This window comes from Temnothorax americanus, unplaced genomic scaffold, assembly GCF_048541705.1.
Source record: "Temnothorax americanus isolate GAGA-0224 unplaced genomic scaffold, ASM4854170v1 Scaffold12, whole genome shotgun sequence".
In the NCBI taxonomy this organism is placed as follows: Eukaryota; Metazoa; Arthropoda; class Insecta; order Hymenoptera; family Formicidae; genus Temnothorax; species Temnothorax americanus.
In genome coordinates, this window is record NW_027509253.1 from 3,829,509 (window position 1) to 3,851,328 (window position 21,820).

Sequence of the window (21,820 nt, forward strand, 5' to 3'; positions counted from 1 at the left end):
CGGTGACGACTGACGACGGTCACCGATGATCGGCGATGATCGGCGACGATGGCCGCGAGCTCGAGCTCCGGAGCGCCGGCGACCCTACCGACGATCGCCACCGGCTTGCGGAGCCGGTACGTTACGCCCTCTCGGGACGAGAAACACTCCGCAGCGGCGGAGCGGAAAAAACGGAGCAACCCGTAGCCTATAGCTAGAAACTAGAAAGTGTCTGGACGTCTGGACTCTGGGACCGACACGTGGGTCACGTGGATAATCCAACAATTGAGAAGGAAGTACACGTACGTATCGTGCGAATCGCCTGCAAAATTGTAAACTGTAAGTGAACTGTGATCATTTTAAGCTGTGAATGAAAGAACTGCGTTAGATATGCGTCCATACGTTACGCTCGTGACGAATGATTCCAAAGGCAGTCGATAAATGTCAGAGCTCTCCGATTGTCACAAACATTATTTTGTCACCTTGTGACGTGACTTGCAGAAAGAGATAATTGGGGCCGGTATCACAGTCTCCGATTAACGTCCGATTAACGTGATTCTCCGATTAAACTCACTCTTCGTCTCTTTCTAGGGGGATAGTTAGAAAGAGATGCAGAGTGAGTTTAATCGGAGAATCACGTTAATCGGAGACTGTGATACCGGCCGATTTTTGCACGATTAATTGTTGGCATTTAATTTAGTTTTATTATTAATCTGTTATTATGTGAGAAGAGGTCGATAGCCAAAAAAAATAAGGATATTATATTTAATTTATTAAAATAAAATAGTTTGTTTTAACAACAATATATTAATGATGAACGTTTCAACTGTACTTAGTCTTATTTTTCAGCAACAATAATTTAATCCTATTATTGTTAGTAAACTAGAATTTAAACCAATATATCCTTACTTTGCTTGTATTTTGACAGTCGACCTTACATACATATAACGATTTCTCTATTTATCTATTATTTAATTTCTCAGGGGTTACGTTGTCATTCAGCTTACTTGCAAATGTGACAAAGATTATTATTCTATTTATTTTACGTGTTGCAGAGTCCATCGTCTGCACTCCGTACTCGAAGAAGACTTCGTACAACTATGACTATTTTAAAGGCGCTGATCGCTGGTGGGCAAGCGTGTCTCAGAAGATCTTACGCTACAGGTTCGAAGTACATTGAAACGACACGTGACAGTGACACAGGTAATTAACAATGCTGCAGTTTTGATCAACTTCTATCATACAGCCGTTTCTCTCGAATTTCATTTCATACGATGATTGAACAGGGATCGAGATTATATCTATGGCAAGAAAACCTGTCAACAGTTTGAACACAGAGCTGTTAAGTGAATTGAACGCGGCTTTAGTAGAGGCTCAAAACAGCCGCAGTAAAGGTGTCATATTAACGTCGTCCTTGCCAACCGTATTCTCAGCGGGGCTAGACATCATGGAGATGTGTACGACTGATAAACAGAAACTCACTGATTTCTGGCAAATGTTACAAGACACTTGGTTGACTATTTACGGCCTGACTATACCGATCGCTACTGCTATCAATGTACATACAGAGCCTTTCAAGTGTTACTGTATACGTCTAGCATGTCTGCAATATTTAATGGGATGCTTCTTTCTGCGCAGGGCGCCAGTCCTGCCGGAGGTTGTCTGTTAGCAATCTCTTCGGAGTACAGAGTTATGGTTGAAGGTAAACATACTATAGGATTGAACGAAACGCAATTGGGTATTGTCGCTCCAAAATGGTTCAGAGATTCGTATATCTCGGTGATAGGCTATCGACAAGCCGAGCTAGCGCTTTTGAGGTACGTAAGATATTTAGTAAATATGTGTACGTAATGTGTTTAATAAATACGCGAAAGATCTTATATCATATAACTGTTACATTTCAGAGGATCTCTATTTAAACCTGAGAAAGCGTTGCAGCTCGGACTCGTGGATGAGCTGGCTAAAGATAAAACGGAAGCGATCGAAAAGTGCAAAAATTATATATTATTTTACAATAATATACCAGGTAAGAATACCGTACTATTATTTACATTTTTCATTGATACACTAATCACATATCGTTATCGATAAAGGTTTGGGAAGGGCTGTAACCAAGTTAGAGTTACGAAACGACGTGATTCAGTGGCTGAAAAACAATAAGGAGGCTGACACCGACCAATTCGTGAGCTATACACAATCACCGAAAGTACAAGCTGGTCTCAAACTTTATGTTGAACATTTGAAGCAGAAGCAGAAGCAATAGATACCTCGATAAGAGACTATATCCCGTTTTATACTTATAGGTACATCAAAATTTTGTATATTTTATATAAATATTATCTTTTATATCACAATATATATTTTTATACTATGTGTTAACAAATGTGACGCTCACTTCGCTCTATTTCCTGAATTTTATTCCGTACCGTGAAAAAAAGGCAAGAAATCATTAATTTTCCAATATACCGTCATCGCCTAGATCGATATCCTCCAAATCTAACTGTTGTGGCAAACTTAACGAATTAAGTTGTTGCTGTTGAAACTCAAAAAAATGCGATATTTCCAATATCTGCTGACGATTCCTTGTATTTTCATCTCTGTACATTAAAATGTTTCTATTAATTTTTCCGTTTATGAAAACTTTTCTATAAAATGTCTATTGAAATGATAGTTACTTACGTGATTAACTGATCGATGTAGTTTTTGAGCCAATTGTCGAGTCGATTTATCATGCGCTTCTCTCGATCGTCTATCACCTGTAGATTATGCTTGTCAATTTTCATTGCTATTTATTTTAACAATTTCAAACATTTATTGTTTACCCGTAAGTGTATATCGTGCGAAGCGGCAAGAGTGGTGGCCAAAGTGTCCTTGTCGCAGCACAGATCCTTAAGATGTAATGGTATGTGTGCCTCGTCTTCAAAACCGCTTAGATAACGTGAAACTAACTCGTTTATAACATCGTTATATTTAATCTCCGCGTTTCGTAACAGGGAAAATTGTCCTCGCGCGGTTTCTAGGAACGAGTCGACCATGTCTGTCATATTAATCCTGAACACCTCGTTTATATCCTTTTTTTTTTTTGACAAAGAACAAAGTTGCCCTTCCAAATCCGATTTATTTTACGTTTATTTTTTTTTTTATAAATTATTGTCATACGCGTACCTCCATTTGATCATGTAATATCATTTCTTTAGACATTAATTGATTTCGCGCCTTGGACAATAAATCATCGAATTCATTGAATAATTCTCTTGCTTTCGCGGCCGCGTTCTCGGCCTCTTCTTCTTGCTTTTCTATCAAAGCTTCCATCACATTTTTTATATTCGCAAATATCTTTGTTCTTTTCTCAAGTACGTCATCCACGATTCTCATACGGCAAAGCAAAGAAGGAAGTTACACATAATAATAATAATAATAATAGAAATAGATTGCGATGGTCAAAATAAATAATCACAGTTTTAAAAATATAGACTCTCATTTGATTCTTATAATTGTTATTTCTTTTACCTTCTCGCTTCATTTTGCGTATTTTCCTTGCCTTCGTTAACAGCAACTTCAAGCAATCTTATGTCCTCTGTTCTCTTATCGTTCTCTCGTAAACCCAGCTCGTATAATTCGTGGCATATTGCAACGAACGACGTTTTGTACTCCTCGAATGCGCTCTGCGTATTTTCGTTTATCGTGGACAACGTTTTGCCTGCTACTCGCGTCGATGCATTTAAATAAATTGTATGTAGACAGCAGAAAGAAACGAGATATAAATCTACCTTCATCGGAAGAGAACATTTGTTGAAACAGGTAATCTCCATCAAGGTGCTCCACGTACGACGCAGACAGCAATGCGATTTTGTCTTCGAATTCTCGTTGCAGCGCCAATTCCGTTCGCATCTTTGCCTCGTTTTCCTCGAGATTGCTGATTACACGACTACGGAAATGAAACGTCATAATTATTCATTTACAATGCAAAATATTTGAAGGATTTTTCTTCGCTTTACTATGTTCAAATGAATAATCACTAATGTTTATCGATGGCGGATTGACGCTGACTCTCGGATATCATTCTGTATTGATAATAAGTTAACTGAGGCACAAATGCAAACAGATAGTCCAAGTATCCGTCCGTCTCCGTGCAAGGATTGTCGCACATGTTCAAACTTTTGAGCGACTTGAAGCCACGTAGATATACAACCTGCATAAATAAAACTTTATATGAATGAGTTTATGAAAGTGATTATTTATTATAATTCAAATTATACATTTAAGATTATCTTAAATTACGATCTTGAGATGCCAGAGTTATCACATTGACCGGATGGGATCTTCAAAAAAATTATTTAAGATCAGATTACTTGAGACGATTTTAAATACAAGATTGAATTATGAATACCAAAGAAGCGCAAGAAGAAGATGCGAGACATTTAATCATATATTTACGTGATTCCAGTCGTCGATCCTATTTTTACCGATGTTTAAAATGGTCAACTTCCTCAAGTCGTTTATACCCTGAACGATCGAGATCTCGTTGCTGTGCAGAAGCAGAATCTCCAGTTGACGTAAATTGTTCAAGTTTTCCATAATCTTGATGCGATTAAACGAGAGGTCCAGTTCTCTCAGGTGACAGAGCTCATCCAGGTTCTCGATTCTCTCGATAACATTGTGAGACAGCGACAGTTTGACCAAGTTTTTCAACAGCCAGAGGTGATCGATGTTTAAGATCTCTGCGACGTGATATACGGAGAAAAATTAGAATATTAAAATCAATTCGAGTAACTATAGCGATGTGCGCGCGGACAATACATAATAAATAGATATCGATGTTCTATGTTCTCGGTCATCTTAGCATCTAATTCTTGCGAGTTTTATTTCACCTTTGTGCTCTTGAACTACACATCGATTACTATTCAATCTTGAAACATATAGTCTTATGCCATAAGTAAAAATGCAATTTTATATTATTAAATTGATATTTAATACAGTATTTTTTATAATTCAATTTTCTATCTTAAGATTGTTTTATATATGTATGTCTCTCTTAAAGTGGTCCTGAGACTTTATAACGAGATGATATCTCGTGTAATATATACTTCGAGACTGCATACTTGACCCTCCAAGGCCACACCTCTTTTTTTAATACGCCCCCGCGGCCACACACTGGGGTGGCCGCCACCCCATGTGGCCTCAAAGGGTTAAGACAATTTTAAATATAAAATCGGTCTATGAATATCGCAATTTAATTTGTTAATGAATCTCCAACATTATATTCACAGCGATACGTTCGCACGGCTGCTGCCTACTGAGGAACTCGATGCGAATCTCATGCAATTTATCCAGCTCGATTCCGTCTTGAAGAAACAGGCGGCCGCCTTCTTTCTTCGGTCCCTGCTCGACCGCCAGAGAAAGGAGCAAGCTGCGCGTTATCACGCCAGGCTCCGTGGCTTCGCGCAACGCGCTGACCGCATCCACCCTGTGCATCCCGTTTCACACCTCGATTTCAAGCCCGCAAGCAGCCTAACTTCGCAGCCTAACTCCGAGAATCCAGAATTCGTTTTGAGATATTCTTCCTCTTCTTTAACAAATCGGCTGGTTCCAGGCAATCTCACATCTCACCGTCGACATTCTTTCATGGCAGTTAACGTTAGAAATTGTTTGCGTTGCCCGCGCAACGGTATATATTATATATGAGGCGGGCTGAGTTTTTCGCACGTGTTTAAAGGATGGTTCACCAGTGGTTCTCAGGTGTCCTTATATTTTTGGGTACATCTAAAACAAATTGTCGTCGGTGTATTGAAAACGGGTTCAATAAAATTCGCAACTCGTCGGGTGTTTGTGAAAGGCTCTGAAAAGATCACTAAAAAAAATGGGCGAATTTTGGCTGAGAGCGGTCGCTTTAAGCGCTTGCTTTAAGATTTGTTTTATTTCACTTTTATTTCCTACTGTTTTGTATTGTTATAAATAAAATAATAAGCTTTGTAATTGTCTTAAGTTTCGACTTAAGTTATGACTTTAACGTAAAAACGATGCATTTTTAGATATACGTTTATGTGAATTGATTTAATTGTTTATTTTGACGAGTAGAATACATCCTTGAAGAAGCGGCCCACAATCATGTCACACCCAGTATTGCGCACAATTACCGCGCCTGGCTCTTATTGCCTCTTTCATTATTATCATTTGATGAAAATGTGAGCATCGTTTATCTGACAATGAGCGGTCCGCATAAGTAAAACCACTTCGTCGTTATTGCCGCTCCACGCAAACTGTGCTGTGCGTGCTGGACTTGGCGCGAGATATTACCGTGTCTCTTGAAAGTAATTTTCCGATGGTCTAAAGTCTAAATTCTAAATTACCATACAGACAGACAGACGTTATAATGTGTATAATTTTTCATAAACAATTTTTGGGAATCGGTTTCCAAAAAATCGGTAACGAAAAATTATCCATAAAAATTATCTATAAAAAAAATTTAGCTTAATATCTCAAAATTTGCGGAAATTAAAGCAATCACGTACATTTTTTTAAACCAAAATCGAAAACTCCTTTATTATTAGCAATTTTTCTAATTCTATTACAATTTTTAGTTCTTTCTACCCCTATTTCATATATAATTCTTTAAGATTCGGTCAATTAATTCCCGAAAAATTGGAAAAATTTTGGTAACGGAAAATTATACGCTTTATAGCACCCCCCGGAAAATTCTATCTCTGTTTCATATACAATTCTTTGAGATTCGGTCAATTATTTTCCGAAAAATTAGAAGAATTAAAAAAACCGGTTTCCAGAAAATCGGTAACGAAAAACTATACACTCTATAGTACTCCCCGGAAAATTCTACCCTTATTTCATATACAATTTGTTAAGATTTGGTTAATTAGTTCTGGAGTTATAGAAATTTCGGTAAATTTGGCACATACATACACACATACACACATACACACATACATACACACATACCGACATTTTTTAAAATAGCGATTTTTCGACGTTTTAGAACATTCTGAACACATTATTGGCAAAAGCAACTAAAATAAAAATTTTTTTACGAAAACAAAGCTTCCTCATAGAGGAAGAACAAAGTAAGTTATTCAAACATTTTTTTTTTATGTTGTAGATATTTAATAAATAAAATTTATGAAATATTTATCACTCTTATTGTGATGTGTTTTCGTAGCCTATTAGAAAATTATAGCTTTATTTAAATGATATATCTGACAATTATATTTTGCTAAAAAGGTTTTTATTAATGACAGTAACGTTTATTATATTGCTTATCTTTTATTTGAACAATATGTAACATCAGTATTATGCACATAGTTGACACTATCAATATATAACTATTAACTCTTGCTCTGTGTGTAATTATTTCGATTAAATTCCTCTTATTAAATGCGTAAAAAATATGTACATTTATTAAATAATTAAACTTTATTTAGAGATAAAAATCTTTTTGATTTTTTGACAACTTTTTAATTGTTGTTATTTATTTTGTTGTTATTATTGTTAAAAAATGGGAAACGCAAATCGGTATCTATGAGATTTTCTTCGATCCATTTGTCTGCCTTCGCATTTATTTCAGTAGTAAATATATTTTTCCAATTGGTGCCTCCTTTTCTCACGAAACTTTCCTCGGCGATGATCCCACAAGCTTTCAACTCAGAATAGTTGACCATCGGATTGTTCCGGAAATTCTTAATGTCCAGATAATCCACAACCTTGCTAACTTCTTCGTCAGTGTATGTCTTATTCAGAAATTTCGCTACCTTCTTAATTGCTTTCGGAAAATCCTAGAAAACGTTTAACACAATTTTATCTACATTCTCATATAAAAATCAAAAGAGCAAGCAACAGGACGTTAATTATTTAACAAAAAAGTTATTGTTTAATTAATATATATGATGGAGTTTTTAGTTTGAAATTTAAATATTTGAAGTAAAAAGATGAATTATAATTATATTATTTTAATTATTCAAAATATGTTAAAGTATATCATAAAACATTTTTTTAACATTGTATGCACTAAAAATGGTTAAGATAAGAAAGAATAAAGAAAGAAAAATAGTAGAGTTTATTTCATACAACGTATCACTTTTAAAAATTGAAATAAAGTGATTATTTTTCATAAAATATTATATTGAATATGTGTTAAAAATGTATATTTGGTACATTGAGAACAAAAATAAAATACTTACGTGTGTCATCTCCTCGTAAAACATGAACAGGAGATTTTTGTTATTCCTCAAGGCCCACGCCTCTTTTAAATGTGCCCAATATGGACTCCAGGGCGCTGGAAGAACAAATTATATTAACAATTTTTTCCTTCTTTTTTCCCTCCTCCCCAAAAAAACAAATATAAAGCAAATGCATTTTGTTGTCAGAAATATAAACAGATATACAAAATGCCTCAGGAGGAGAGATCAATGATTTTTTTGAGAAGTCATAATATATAGGTCATTTAAAAAAAAAAAAGATTTACTCAGACATGCGTTATTCTGAATAGTTTGCAAGCTGAAGCTGTTCGAATTTGGAGAGTAATACTTTTTTTCTTTCTTTAAATTGCAATACGTAATTTTGTTCATAAGATTAGAATAAGACAAGACTTACAGGAAAAGTTTCGAGACATCCGTAGAAGTATTAAATAACACAAATATCTATGATAAGACACGGATAAGACATGATAAGACAGAGAGAAATAAAAAACACTTATTGCTTCCTCTAAACATCTTTTACTTACTCAAACTGTTTTCAAAGTAATCCCAAAAGGTGGCAAAATCTCCGATATATCCTTGAGTCTTTATGGCACAATTAAGATGATACCAAGAGGTTGCAACGTCTTTCGGATTGCGAGCAACGTAGACGACCTTTCGAAAAAAGCGTCGCAAAGTCATGAAGACATTTATTATACTAATAAATTTCTCAATTTTCTACATTCAGTTATTTACCTTGCAACCAACATCTAAAAGTCCAGGGAGCATGCTGAAAGGGAAGTGGCTCTTTATGAATCTAGGCGACGGCATTTTGGCAATAACTTCGTAACCGGGCTTGGCTATCTCCAGACATAGCTCTTGCTTCGCAATGTTCTCCTTATTCATTGACAAAAATTCACGAGTAACTTCAGGATGATTAAACATACTAAATTCAAGAAATGAAAACCTCTCTGTAAGTAGACGCTTTCTTGCCAAGTCAAAGTTCAAATTGTTAGCCAACAGCCAGATAAGCTCCGACGTCACAGTAGTCCCTAAAAATAACAAAACTAGCAACAATTTTTTTTATCGCATATCAAAAAAGGCAATTTATCTTTTCGCTCATTAGAACGATTCGAAATAAAATTCGAAAAGATTGAAATAAATAGAATACATTAGCGTAGATTTAATTAAGAAACATTTAAAAATAATTTTTAAAAAGTTGAAGAATTAATTTAATGATTTTGAGGAAAATTAGGATAAAACGTTTGAAAAATAATTAGAACGTTAATTAAAGGACGCCTAAAAAGTTAGGACGTTAAGTAAAAAATAAGCCTGATTAAATTTAAATATCTTCGTAATGTTTTTATGTAATTTAAATCTTCATGTTTTATCGTTTGCGTCTATAGAATATTAATTGTCACGCTAGAAATATCTACGTGTCAAGAAATCACTATTGGCAATCAATATACTGACCTGATCTGGGATGTGACAAAATCCACGTATCATCCGGCCTGGCTTCGAAATTATAGAAGCCGGCACCCTGTTCAATATATCTAAACGGGAAAAAGTATTTCTTCGGACCAACGAGCACAAAGCCAGTCCTTTCGCCCTTAAACAGCTTCAGCATCTCTCTCGTCTTCTCTTCCGGCAGAAGCTCGTACTTCGGAGGTTCTCGGGCCATCTTCGTCACTTATTCCTTTCCCAACTGATCGTCGATCGTTCAAAACTCGACAGCTAGCTGATTGTTATGATTTGCAGCCGCGATCCAGTTATAAGAGACGGAGAGCCTCGATGATCACCAGGTTGACACGCGCGAGCAAATCTCCGAATGAGAACTTCGCGCGTGAATTGACACGGTGTGGGGGACTTTCCCTTTCCACCGGCGACTTCTCCGTTCTCGATGGCTTCTCATTATTTCTCGGTCGCTTGACGTTTCTCAAATTGACAGTAGATTTGCTCAGATATTAATTGCAACAGATCATCTACGAGTTTGCGTTAAACTCGTGTTTTGTCCGTAGAGTTTGCTGATATAATCTGATAGTTGATTGTCGACAGAAATCGAGCAGAATCTGTAATTTCGTAGACATTTAAGTGGAATACATTATTTAAATGGTTGCAAGAATTTAGGTCAATCGGTCATAACTTTCTTCAACTTACCGTACTTTCTTCTTCCTTCCTGAAAAGCGTATAGCGATTCTAGGTAGAACATAATAAAACTCATAATGACGTTATCACGACTTTATCCATCGCTTAAAAATCACTTTAACGTCACTTTGACCTCATCATGACTGTTTTGCTTGGAATCTTGCTAATCTCAATTAAGAGGCGTTTAGAAAAAAATCAATTTTTATATTTCACATTTTATAAATTTAATAAATTGTTTAAGATGTTGAAAGTATATTTCAAGAATATTAGATAGAAATAATGTAAAATAATAATATGTAATTACAGAAACTTTTGCAGGGCGCTTTTTGCACCACTGTCGTACGATCGATTGACTATCTCACAGATGTTCTAAACGAAGATACGCTCCTCAGCGTCAAATAAAGACACGGGTTTCTTAACGAAACTTAATTCTTTTAATGAGACCTATCGCCCCTTAAAGTACGTCCCACAGATCCCATTATACACCCTCTGTATATAATAACTATTATAAAGATCGGATTTTTATGTAACTGCATATTTTTTTAGCACTGAATGCATATTCAGTGATTATTCACTGATATCAGTGTAAATGTAAATGTAAATGTAAAGTATGCCATTTCAGTGACTTTTTACTGATTTAGATTTAGAGAGTGCGTTTCTACGGATTATTTCTTTCTAATTATTTTTTATTGTCAACTTCTGCAGAGGTTCAACATATACAAAAAGAAAAACTCGTATTAATTATTTTGCCTTGGAGAAAAAATTATACAAATTTTATATTCTGCAACAGCTTACATTACCAATTTTTGTAAAAAGTTTTGTACTTCATATGTATACATATATGTGTGTATGTATTATTAAGTATACTTAAGACAAAGTAAAGTAACAATAAGAAATAAAAAATTATAGGTAGGATATGTTTGTAGCCTACAAGAAAATACAATGTTTTTGTATTTATGTACAGTAAATATTTTAAATTCTTATACTAAAACTTCTATTATAGCGATTTATAATAATTATTATAACAAACATTGGATAAATCAAGAGAATCCCTGCGATTAATGCAAATCATAGTGGCATTAAAAATATCTTAACAAATAAGTAACTCATTGGCTACCATCAAGTTTTTTATTCTTTTTTTTTAAAATAAATTTTGTTTTTCAATTTTTGAGTATTGGAAACCATGTTTGATTGTTTATAGATATGAATACGAAAATTTGATATTTAATCTATTAAACCCTTGAGATATAAATATTTAAATAATTTTTTGATATTTTTTAATTCTTTTGTTAATATAATTATGCTATGCATATTAAAAGTTAATCAATCTTTTTCTTAGTAACTACTGATATTTTCATAAGATTAAATATTATTTTTAACGATTTATAAATAATTATTAGTGTACAAAATAACGTTACGAATATGGCAATTGATAAAATCGCTATAACGTCCATTTCGTATTTCTGATACCAAGGTTCATGAGCGATACTGCTACGAAGATGAGAAGCACTTTTATGACGAATGACGAATTCAATCCACCAAATTACATGCTCCAAAGGATCATAAGGTTTATCTTCATTTAGTGCTTTAACTTCGAGCATTCTTTTTTTATATCTAGAAAAAATTAATAATTTTATATAAAAAGATCACGAAGAAAAGTAGTATATCTTATATGAAAGAAAATGCATCACTTTACAATTGCATTTTGATTATAATTATATGAGAATTTTGTATGTGTAAGATATAATGTTGCGTAAAAAATTAGACATTTCTCTAAGATAATTAGATTTCTACGAAAATAATTAATGACATATAACACAAGAGAATGCTTATGTAAAAAAAAATGATTACCTTTTATCGGTCAATATATCTATTATAGATGCGTTCAAATTTTCTCTTGATATATCCATAATATTTAAACGTTTTGCAACTCCTAAAGATACCATTTTGTTAACTTGAGTGTACTGATCAGCTACTATTGGTAATCCTAAAAGTGGTACTGTATAATAAACGGCTTCTTCTGTACTTTGAAGTCCACCTTGATATATGAATAATTTAATGTTTGGATGAGCTGCAAAATGAAAAACGGAGCGAAATGGCTAATGAAGCGATACGTGTATAAACATATATTTTTATTAATCTGATTAAATTGTGGCACTATATATTTACATTATTTACCGAGAATGCTCTGTTGAAGAACCCATTTAGCGGTATAGATATTGTCAGTTTTATTTGACAATTCGATGTCATATTTCCATACAACTTTGTATGGCAAGCTTGCAAATACATCTCGAAATACGTTTCGTATATACTCTGGAAACTTGGATGTTATGACATTTGTGCCTAGACTCATATAGATAAATCCATTCGGTGCATCTGCTATAAATTCTTTCAAGTCCTGAAACGAAATAATTATTTGATTTCTATACTACATTAGGGAAGAAAAAATATATTGTACATATGGAAATTGATTTTAAATATAAAGCAAATGAAATGTATAATTTTTTAAACAACGAATTTTTAAGAACGTATACATAGTTTGAAACGTTTGAAAGCAATGATTACCTTCGGTAAAGCCGCGGGTTTTTTTGAAATATGAAAATTTCCAAATACTAAAAGATTAGGCATTGTCGGTCTAACAAATGAGAGAGTTTCTTGTTCACTGTGGAAAACAAGACTTATGTTTCTTTCCATATCTCTTATATCTGGTATATTATTTTTTCCGAGATACTTTTCTGCTATCGCTTGCTGTTTAGGGTAAAAATAATTTATCGAGCAATATATGTGATACCACTGACGAATAAAATTTTTTATCCTCCGCCACAATGACAGATTTAAACCGGTGTCATCTTCCATTTCCCAATTCGAAGGATGTGATGACAGAACAGGTGCACCGAGTAGATAATAAAGTGTATTACGCAATCCAAATGATGACACACCTGTAAATAAATATAGAATAAGTTGTGTAAACGTGACTAATTTAAACAAGATTCGAGTTTAGAAAATTGTGTAAATAATATCATTACAAACATATACGCACATGTCAAGATACATGAAAAATAATCAGGCTAATTTTCAGGTTTATATTTTATGTAACTTTTATGTTTCTTTGAATGATGATGGACAGAGAATAAGAAATATTTTGACATTAAACCATGTGGATAATGACATTATATTTTTTAACTAATTTTATGGACATAAAACTTATTTAAATAGAATATAAATAAGTAAAGTGTAAATAAGTTAAATAATATGGGGTTTAATAAGTGTACGAAGGTACAGGATATTAAAAATTTTTTAAGTTGAAATAATTTATGGCTTTCTTCAATGTTTTCGCTAATATAAAATGAGTTTTAAATAAAACATTTGTAAAATAATTTCATATATATATCATTATTCTTACCTATGAGAGGTGCATTAAATCTATGCGCCAAGGCATAGAAGCTAGGTATTTTTACAGTTTCCACAATTACTAAGTCGAATTTTTCATTACTATCCGGTGCATACATCTTACGTACTTTTGGATGCTTAAAAATGTTTTCTGCTATATCTCCACTCAAAGGCCATAGTAGTGTGCGCGATGTACTTAACCACGCATGAGTCCCCACTATAACGTTTTTGGCGACATTTAATTTTGTTATCTGGTAGTTAGATTGGAAGTTGATTTCTGTCAAATTGGTCAAACTAGGATCATTGATCGGATCTGTTGTTACAAGGACGACTTTGTGTCCTCTTTGGCTCAAAGCGATCCATAATGGTCGATAACAAATTTGGTGACTGTAGGATGGTATTGGAACAATCGCCAAGATCCTTGCAGTTTTTACTGGTGCCGCGATGTATAAAAAGCTTATCCAAAATATCGTTTCAGCAATCGGCTTCATATTTTACTGTCAATAATAAGCAGAGCATATAGTAAACTTAATTATCGATGATAATTCAATAAAATATTCGTTCTTATTTGTATAATTGTTCTATTTTTTTATTCGTATAAAGTTTACACATTTCTTTATTAATAATGATATAACGATTTGTACGCAGTGTACGCACGAAATATTTATTGCAATTAAATTTTGAGCAGCAATATTGCAATGCGCTTTATTTTCTAAAGTGCATATTTGATATCAGCTATAGCAAATAATCCATTCCGCAAATAGGTTTTTTCTCTTGCTGCACTAGACTGCACTAAAACTTCTCTTCTTGCTTTTGCCAAATATCAAACATATACCTATTTCACCATAAGTACAGAGTTCACTTAATTGAGTACAGAGTAGTGTACACTAGTTTAGCTAAAAAGCAGGTCTTATTTGTGTTTCCCCAAAATAGATGAAATAATTAATTATTGGTACAAAGTTTTTCTTATCTATCAAGTACGTATCAATTACGTACAATAAAAATAGAGGCAAGAAAAATTTACTCACGATCTCCAATTTTTAAAAAGTGCTCGTAAATATCATGTTTTTGAAGCGAGTTATTTCGTACACCCGACTAACACGATAGGAGCAACGTACACTATAAAGAAGAATATTCCACTCAATCTATTAAGTAAGATATAAACTTTGTGACAACTTACCCGTGTGACTTTTATAGTCCCGGTTTCTCCTATAGCTTTAAAAGAGAACTTATTATCTTACCATGGTATGCTCCCCACTACATTTATGTGGAGCAATATTGAGATAACAATTCTGAATAATATTTTTTAATAAAATTCTTAAAATTTATGCTTTCATAAAACGTTTGAAACTTTTGTGACATGTGTCACACTGCTATCAGTCATACTCTATATATGAATATATGTATCAAGTGCACCGAAACGAGAACGTAACTTCTGATATGTATTCTGCTCCCGATACGTATTTCTGATATGTCGTATTAAACATAATTTTGATAACAATTTGCATTATACGAAATATTTAAATAGATATGTATCTAATATATATATATATATATATATATATATATATATATATATAAATTTGTAAAGACAAATATTACATGCGTGAGAATTTGATATATTCAATATATTGATTGCGATATATATATACTAATTATGTGGAGAAATCGTACGTTCACTCTGGATCTCACGTCATTCCAGAATTTGCTGATTGTGAGATATAATCGCGACAATTATTAAAACGCAATTACATAAAATTATTGATGATTAATTTTCTTTTCTATCTATAATTGCTGTAATAATTCTTGGACGAGTAAATTAATTACGCGTGTATCACTGAGAAATTAAAAGCAAAATTATTAAGTTAAATTTAATTAAGATTCTATTAACGAACGTAGTTGTTTTTTTTTCTATATTATTAACGCACTCTTATTAACGATCGTAACAATTCGTAATCGACCGTAACGTTAATTGTCTGCTGGCGCTGATAATCAGCCGGCATTGAAGGAGTTTGTCTCCTTCTCATTCTCTGGCTGATATATAGCCAAATTGGATTTGGCCAGGAACAACGCAATATATATATATATATATATATATATATATATTATTATATAGTATACTACGTTTACGCGAGCGTTACTTCTGTAGTAACTTACGATATATCACTCGTTTACGCGGAGTAAATTATCGTAAGTTACTACAGAATTACAGAAGTAACGCTCGCGTAAACGTAGTAATAGGTTAGTTGACGCGCTTTAAACACTTAAATACTTTTAAAGCGTCACTAATCTATACGCCGAAAGAATATATATCATTTCGAATTTCGAATTATGTTACACTTCTGACTTACCAACCAAACAGTTGTCACGTGATCGGCTGCATGCGCGTGCGGCCACTGAGCATGCGCATATGGCCGCAAGGCATGTCCGTAGTCGCTACATCGCGTCGGCGTCGGTATGACAGGTCTCATAACCTGATAGTTGTCAACTTTCCGTTAATATCTCGCTTCGCGGAACAGAGCGGGGCTTTTTTCTGCCAGCGTCGTTCGTTTTGTGCAGAAACGCGTCGATTAAGCCTAAATTCAGCGAAATCGGTGAGGAGGGAGCTCTCCTTCAGATTTACCATAATTTATTATAAGAATGTTATATTAATATATGTATTTATAATATTCAGACACGTGGCTCTAACCCGAAAATTAAATTCAAGGTGTACACACACCGTGAAAGCCAATATAACAAATATTATATATATATATATATATATATATATATATATATATATATATATATATATATGTATATTTGCAATGTTTCATCAAATCATAAGAAATCCTTTGAATTGAAGAGCCGAGATTATTAAAGGTTACTTATTTGGATGCAGAGAAATATGGCCACGATATTTTCGTCGAGCGAAGTCTCCTTGAGGTGGAACAACTTTTCCAGCAACTTGACTTCTGGCTTTTTTTCTCACTTGAGCGAGAATGATCTGGTCGACGTAACAATCGCCGTCGAGGGACGGTTGTTGGTTGCCCATAAGCTAGTTCTCTCTGTGTGCAGTCCTTATTTTAAGAACATATTCAAGGTATGACTCGCTGTCGTTGTATTATTATGACTGTTCCGTAAATAAAATTGTATTTAGGTAACGGCTCAACTTGCTTCGCAGGAGAATCCCTGTCAACATCCGGTGATAATACTGAAAGATGTAAAGTACGAGGAGATAACGTCTCTGCTGAAGTTCATGTACCAAGGAGAGGTGAACGTGAAACAGGACGACCTGCCTACTTTACTAAAGGTGGCGAAGATGCTGCAGATAAGCGGATTAGTGGGTTGCGAGGAACAAATCATACCGATGTTAAATGATTACGTCAATATATCAGATCTGCGCGATTCTAAGGATATAACTGCCCTGTCCGACGGTCCGAGCGAGCAAGGAAGCGTGAGCAAAGCTTCGGACAAGTCTGCGCACTCTCACAGGATAGCCAAGAGGAACGCTAGAACGAGAAAGAAACGCATGGCCGAGGATGATTACGACTCGGTCAAAAAATTAAGGAATGAATCAAATGTCAATAAAGACGACGATATCTGTTTCGTATCGGATAACAATGAAAGAGATACGAATGATTCTAACAGTGAAAAGGATATCAGACATAACGAGACCACTGAGGCTATTGATGATAGTGAAGAAATAATTGAGTTGTCCAATGAACAAAGTTTGGAAAGAAATTCGTTACTACAATCAGGTATATGGTATTTTGTTGCGTTATTCGTTAGATATTAATTTTCCGGTTGTGAGATATTGTATTGAATCAATCGCTTGATCGTTGCTCTCGCGAAACGAATCTTAATAAAAAGAAAATTGATGGAAACTTGCAGCTGTGGAGCCAGTAATCTACCGACTGTCCGCCAGAGGTAAGCCGCAACTGGTTCACGAAGGATACGTGTACAACATGACCTCTCGTACCAAAGCGAACAACAGCTCGCACTATCGTTGCGCGATGCAGCATCGCGGTTGCCGCGGCAAGTGCTCGGTGATCGCCGAGACGTTCATGCCGACAGGGGTGCACCAACACAATCATCCACCGAGTTATCAATCGGAGTACGATTACAGGATGAAGAAAGGCTTAGATACCGATAACGTATAAAGGATTGTTTCACGATGCATTTCAAGATGTCTTGTATCCGGATATATGCATCTTATAGTCTTTATATACATATATCGATACCCAGCAATTGGAACAGACAATACGTTTAGTCGGTAAAAAATTAATAGCACTCACGTTTCAACGATCTAAATTTAAATTTAAAAACATTTTTGCATAATATATATACATCTCACATGTATAATCGTTGCTAATCGATTCCATAATATAGCATAATGTAACATCTGTAATGAGAGATATAGGTTTAGATATCTTCAATCTAGATCTTAACTATATCTCTTCGTTGATCAGCCGAGCAAGGCAGAAGAATAATAATTTCCTTAATTTAAAATGTCTCGAGATCAGATATTGGCTATTCCAATTGCAAAGAATTCATTGCCGGCCAAATATAGAATCTAGCATTTTGTAAATGGCTCGATTCTATAATTTGACGGTGCCTAACGCTGCTGTTCAGTGAAATCGACATATCGTGAAATTCACATTTGACTGAACCTTTTAAGAGTTTTTGTTATTATCATTATAGTGTTGAAACCGCTCTCAAGGGTTCATATGATACTTTTGTACACGAGAATAATGATTCTTTAAGATTTAATTATACCTTACCACGAAGAATCTATTCTTCGTGTACCTTACTATGCTTTTATGCAACTAAAATCACGGTAATTTTGTAATTTAATTATGTTTAGCATCTTCCGAGACACAGTAATTTTGTACGTAATGTAGTTATGATTAAGCATCTTCTGAGATCTTGGGACATTCCAGTTAAAACTCTTGATTTTGTCCTGCATCAAAAATTACGATGTTAGAATTTAAAAAATCTTATTTATTCTCGCGATATAAGTACATAGAGATAAATCAGTTTTCTTTTTCTGACACTTTGATTCTCTATTTTATTATTGGAAAGCTATTTTAAATAATAGCTTTCCAATTTTCTTTCGTTACTATTTCTTATTTAATAATACAGTCTTCCAATGTCAGAACAGCCTTCTGCTCCTTCCTTTTATTTGCACGGTCTCTTCACGAAAATTTCCGTTTGGAATAATTTATCTGCTCGATTAGGCAATGTAACTATTGCAATATAAATAACGTTATTAATATAAATATTACAAACAAATTGCGAATTTCACTGGACAGTCATGTGTGCATACGTAAAAGCCAAAACAAAAGCTGTGAATTAAACGAACGTGTTTGACGTTAAAGTACAAACGTTGGCCTAATTTTAAAGAGGGTTGAAATTCATCGCGCATTATACAGAGACATTCCGCGACCAATGTATAGAATAGAGCCCAACGATTAATATAAATAAGTATATAACTGTTCAAACAAAGCCAATCGCCAAACGTAAGTTTTCATTCCCAAACAAAGATGTAACTGTAAGATATGATAGATTTAAATGCAACTGTGATGCGCGTCGACGTCGATACATCAACTTCCACAATTTAATAAATAGCAAATAATTTATTTATATCGTTGAATAATATATATATAATCGATATATAATACCGATTAATCGTAATCTGGTTTGAATCCATTTGCACTGGAAGGAGAACGACTGAATTTTCAAACATACAATATACATAATAAGTATTACATTCATTACATTATTCGATTTTTATCCATCACCCGAATGCGTATTTTGACGTCATTCGTTATCATCGTTTCCACGAAGGCACCTGTTCACTTTATCTTTTACTCGATTCTTTTACTAAATTCTTACGCGCAAGTAGAAGATTTAAAAAACTGAGCGTGCTATAGTATTATCGCTATAATTGCAAAAAAGGTCATTTACATTAGCATAACAAAAATCATTTACATTTACAAAGATAGATAAAAAACGAACGTCGAGATACGTAGGAACAGTTTTATTCCTATATAAGTCGATAAAGTTAATCATAATAATTATTAATAAATTTGTGATCTTAAATGAATACACATAATTACATTTAACTTCCTAATAATAATTTAGCGTTGCCTCTTCGATATAGGAATAAATCCACAAATATTACTGAATAATCTTTCTCCCAATTTGCAATTTTTCCCTAGTCCTATGAAATTGTTTTTCCGTTTTGTACATTTTTATAAAACTTTCGAGAGCAGTCTCGTTCCACTTAATACTTATCCTACGTACATGCCGAACCCACCGCGCAATCTCGATGTGTGCTGGATATTGAGAAAAAAATCTTAACGTTCTTTCTCTTCCCGGTGTTTCTTGAATTTACTACCCGTCCCCTGGTTAAATCAATAATTGTCATTCAATGGAATTTTCTTATTGCACAGCAACGACGCCAACGACAAATTTTCATTGGTGTCGCTTCGCCATTTTCCTCTCTAACTTGCGCATCTTCTTTTCGCTCATCTCAGCTTGTTCCTGTGGCTGAGCGAAAAACCAAGGAGCCAAAATCTGCTTCCAGAGCATCCAGCACCCTCTCAATGGTACCTGTGGGGATTTCCAAAATACCCAAACATGACGAACATTCCATGTACACGCACAGTCTTTTTGTAACGTTAAATAAAGAGAATATGTAAGAGAGAATTGCCAAGATGCTCACCAAAAGCCACAATAACCAGAAATAGTTCGAAATGAGGGACAGGATTTGCACTCCGGACGTCAGTATAATTAAATCTTTGACGTGTCTGTGAACAGAACGACGATACTTTGATCAATGAACGACGGAAGACGACAACAGCGATAAAAGGATTATCTATCGCAACCAAATGCTCACTCCGCTATGCCGCCTTCCATGTTGAGATCGACCCCGGGGTCCAGGAGCTGACCGGATTCTGAGTACGTGGCGCGAGCCATGTACGACATAAATTGATAGCTGCCTATATACACAATTGCGGAGAATACCGTCAGACTCTGTAACGATAACGCACATCGTTAAGGGGTTTTGTGGCTGGGGTGCCCTGTCCATTGGATACGCGAGACTTACTATCGTCAGCACGGTGAACTCGAACAGAAGCATCGTCGCGGCAAAGTGAATTCCCATTGCCCCTAGGGCCATGTAGACGTAGAAGCTCAGCGTGGAGACATTCTCCTCGTTTATCTGCTTCGCTCCCTTGGTCAACACCTTACCCTTCTTCGTCTGCACAAAATACCAAGTCGGATACTCAGACGCAACACTGTATATTTTACTGGTCTACAGGCGATTGCTGATTTTGTTTATTATTTTTAAATCAATTCCTGCTTATTCATAGTTGGGTGGCTTAAATAACAATTTGGAGCGTTCCTTATGGAAATGTCGATTAATTAAGAATAAACGTTCATTGTAAGAAAAACATAAGGGACTCACCGACATCTTGCTCGCACTTCCTGTCGAAAGGGTTGCTTTAGCTCGACATGAAAATGATAACATGTAAATGTTATTGGAACCGATGACGAGATGTGCCTAATGACAAGCGGCCAAAGCGGCTAGCGGCTACTGCGGCTAGTCGCGCCGTGTCGCGTACACGTGAGAGTTGATTATCTTTCGACGCGCGCTAGATCGATCATCGAGATCGAGTCATCGAGCGGTAGCGCGCGAAAAATTTTAAAATTATCATTCTTTTATAAATATTGTCATAAATCCTTTTTATCCACCACTCTTTTACTATAAAGCTTCCAACTGTAGAATTTTCGTGCACACTTTTACTAGATTTCTTTATCTAGATTTCTTTTGCTGTCTTCTTTGCTGTTATATTGCTCTTTGCAACAAATTGACGAATTGATATAAATTGTTTTTAATGTTTTAAGTTCTTTTTCTTCGTTCTAGCCTACCTGCTTCTGCTTTATTTAGTTCGTTATTGAAATTAATTATGAAAGCTATAGAAACTATGCCAAGATATAAACGTGGCGAATATTTAAATACAATATGGAGCATGTTGAAATTATGAAACAATTTATGAACGCCAAATAAGCACGAATACAATTATTACGAACGAGAATATGAAGAATCGCAAGTGTGAACAATTTTCTTCAGTATT

At 34.6% G+C, this 21,820-nt stretch overlaps 6 protein-coding genes across 8 annotated transcripts; 2 read left to right on the plus strand and 4 right to left on the minus strand.

Moving 5' to 3' along the window:
* The first annotated feature begins 136 nt into the window (after positions 1–136).
* LOC143893238 (enoyl-CoA delta isomerase 1, mitochondrial) lies at positions 137–2,350 on the plus strand. 2 transcript variants are annotated; one of them, XM_077398403.1, is made up of 6 exons: positions 137–281; positions 1,035–1,182; positions 1,266–1,537; positions 1,618–1,796; positions 1,884–2,005; positions 2,073–2,350. In XM_077398403.1, exons 2-6 carry the CDS (start codon positions 1,080–1,082, stop codon positions 2,240–2,242), a joined length of 846 nt encoding a protein of 281 aa, XP_077254529.1. In that variant the 5' UTR covers positions 137–281; positions 1,035–1,079; the 3' UTR covers positions 2,243–2,350. The 2 variants fall into 2 exon arrangements, with proteins under 2 accessions (XP_077254529.1, XP_077254528.1); XM_077398402.1 differs by having other exon boundaries at positions 168–318.
* A 78-nt stretch (positions 2,351–2,428) lies between these two features.
* LOC143893233 (dynein regulatory complex subunit 3) lies at positions 2,429–6,365 on the minus strand. The gene is made up of 9 exons (XM_077398389.1): positions 5,277–6,365; positions 4,417–4,700; positions 3,999–4,171; positions 3,750–3,907; positions 3,490–3,682; positions 3,145–3,349; positions 2,802–3,050; positions 2,659–2,735; positions 2,429–2,576 (listed from the first exon to the last, which is right to left on the minus strand). The coding sequence occupies exons 1-9, from the start codon at positions 5,452–5,454 to the stop codon at positions 2,429–2,431; spliced, it is 1,665 nt and encodes a 554-aa protein (XP_077254515.1). The 5' UTR covers positions 5,455–6,365.
* Positions 6,366–7,385: 1,020 nt separating this feature from the next.
* On the minus strand, positions 7,386–9,983 carry LOC143893305 (sulfotransferase 1E1). Of its 2 annotated transcripts, none has more exons than XM_077398524.1 (5): positions 9,636–9,983; positions 8,919–9,214; positions 8,711–8,837; positions 8,169–8,263; positions 7,386–7,718 (listed from the first exon to the last, which is right to left on the minus strand). In XM_077398524.1, the coding sequence occupies exons 1-5, from the start codon at positions 9,841–9,843 to the stop codon at positions 7,446–7,448; spliced, it is 999 nt and encodes a 332-aa protein (XP_077254650.1). In that variant the 5' UTR covers positions 9,844–9,983; the 3' UTR covers positions 7,386–7,445. The 2 variants fall into 2 exon arrangements, with proteins under 2 accessions (XP_077254650.1, XP_077254649.1); XM_077398523.1 differs by having other exon boundaries at positions 7,386–7,763.
* Positions 9,984–10,826: 843 nt separating this feature from the next.
* On the minus strand, positions 10,827–14,935 carry LOC143893304 (UDP-glucosyltransferase 2-like). The gene is made up of 7 exons (XM_077398522.1): positions 14,878–14,935; positions 14,726–14,816; positions 13,711–14,194; positions 12,873–13,246; positions 12,486–12,705; positions 12,159–12,378; positions 10,827–11,921 (listed from the first exon to the last, which is right to left on the minus strand). Exons 3-7 carry the CDS (start codon positions 14,186–14,188, stop codon positions 11,627–11,629), a joined length of 1,587 nt encoding a protein of 528 aa, XP_077254648.1. The 5' UTR covers positions 14,189–14,194; positions 14,726–14,816; positions 14,878–14,935; the 3' UTR covers positions 10,827–11,626.
* A 1,188-nt stretch (positions 14,936–16,123) lies between these two features.
* Positions 16,124–18,730, plus strand: LOC143893281 (uncharacterized). Its single transcript, XM_077398493.1, has 4 exons — positions 16,124–16,291; positions 16,579–16,779; positions 16,861–17,437; positions 17,571–18,730. Exons 2-4 carry the CDS (start codon positions 16,585–16,587, stop codon positions 17,837–17,839), a joined length of 1,041 nt encoding a protein of 346 aa, XP_077254619.1. The 5' UTR covers positions 16,124–16,291; positions 16,579–16,584; the 3' UTR covers positions 17,840–18,730.
* A 565-nt stretch (positions 18,731–19,295) lies between these two features.
* Positions 19,296–21,796, minus strand: LOC143893285 (transmembrane protein 208). The gene is made up of 5 exons (XM_077398498.1): positions 21,151–21,796; positions 20,791–20,943; positions 20,581–20,717; positions 20,407–20,491; positions 19,296–20,294 (listed from the first exon to the last, which is right to left on the minus strand). The coding sequence occupies exons 1-5, from the start codon at positions 21,211–21,213 to the stop codon at positions 20,157–20,159; spliced, it is 576 nt and encodes a 191-aa protein (XP_077254624.1). The 5' UTR covers positions 21,214–21,796; the 3' UTR covers positions 19,296–20,156.
* Between the last annotated feature and the right edge of the window lie 24 nt (positions 21,797–21,820).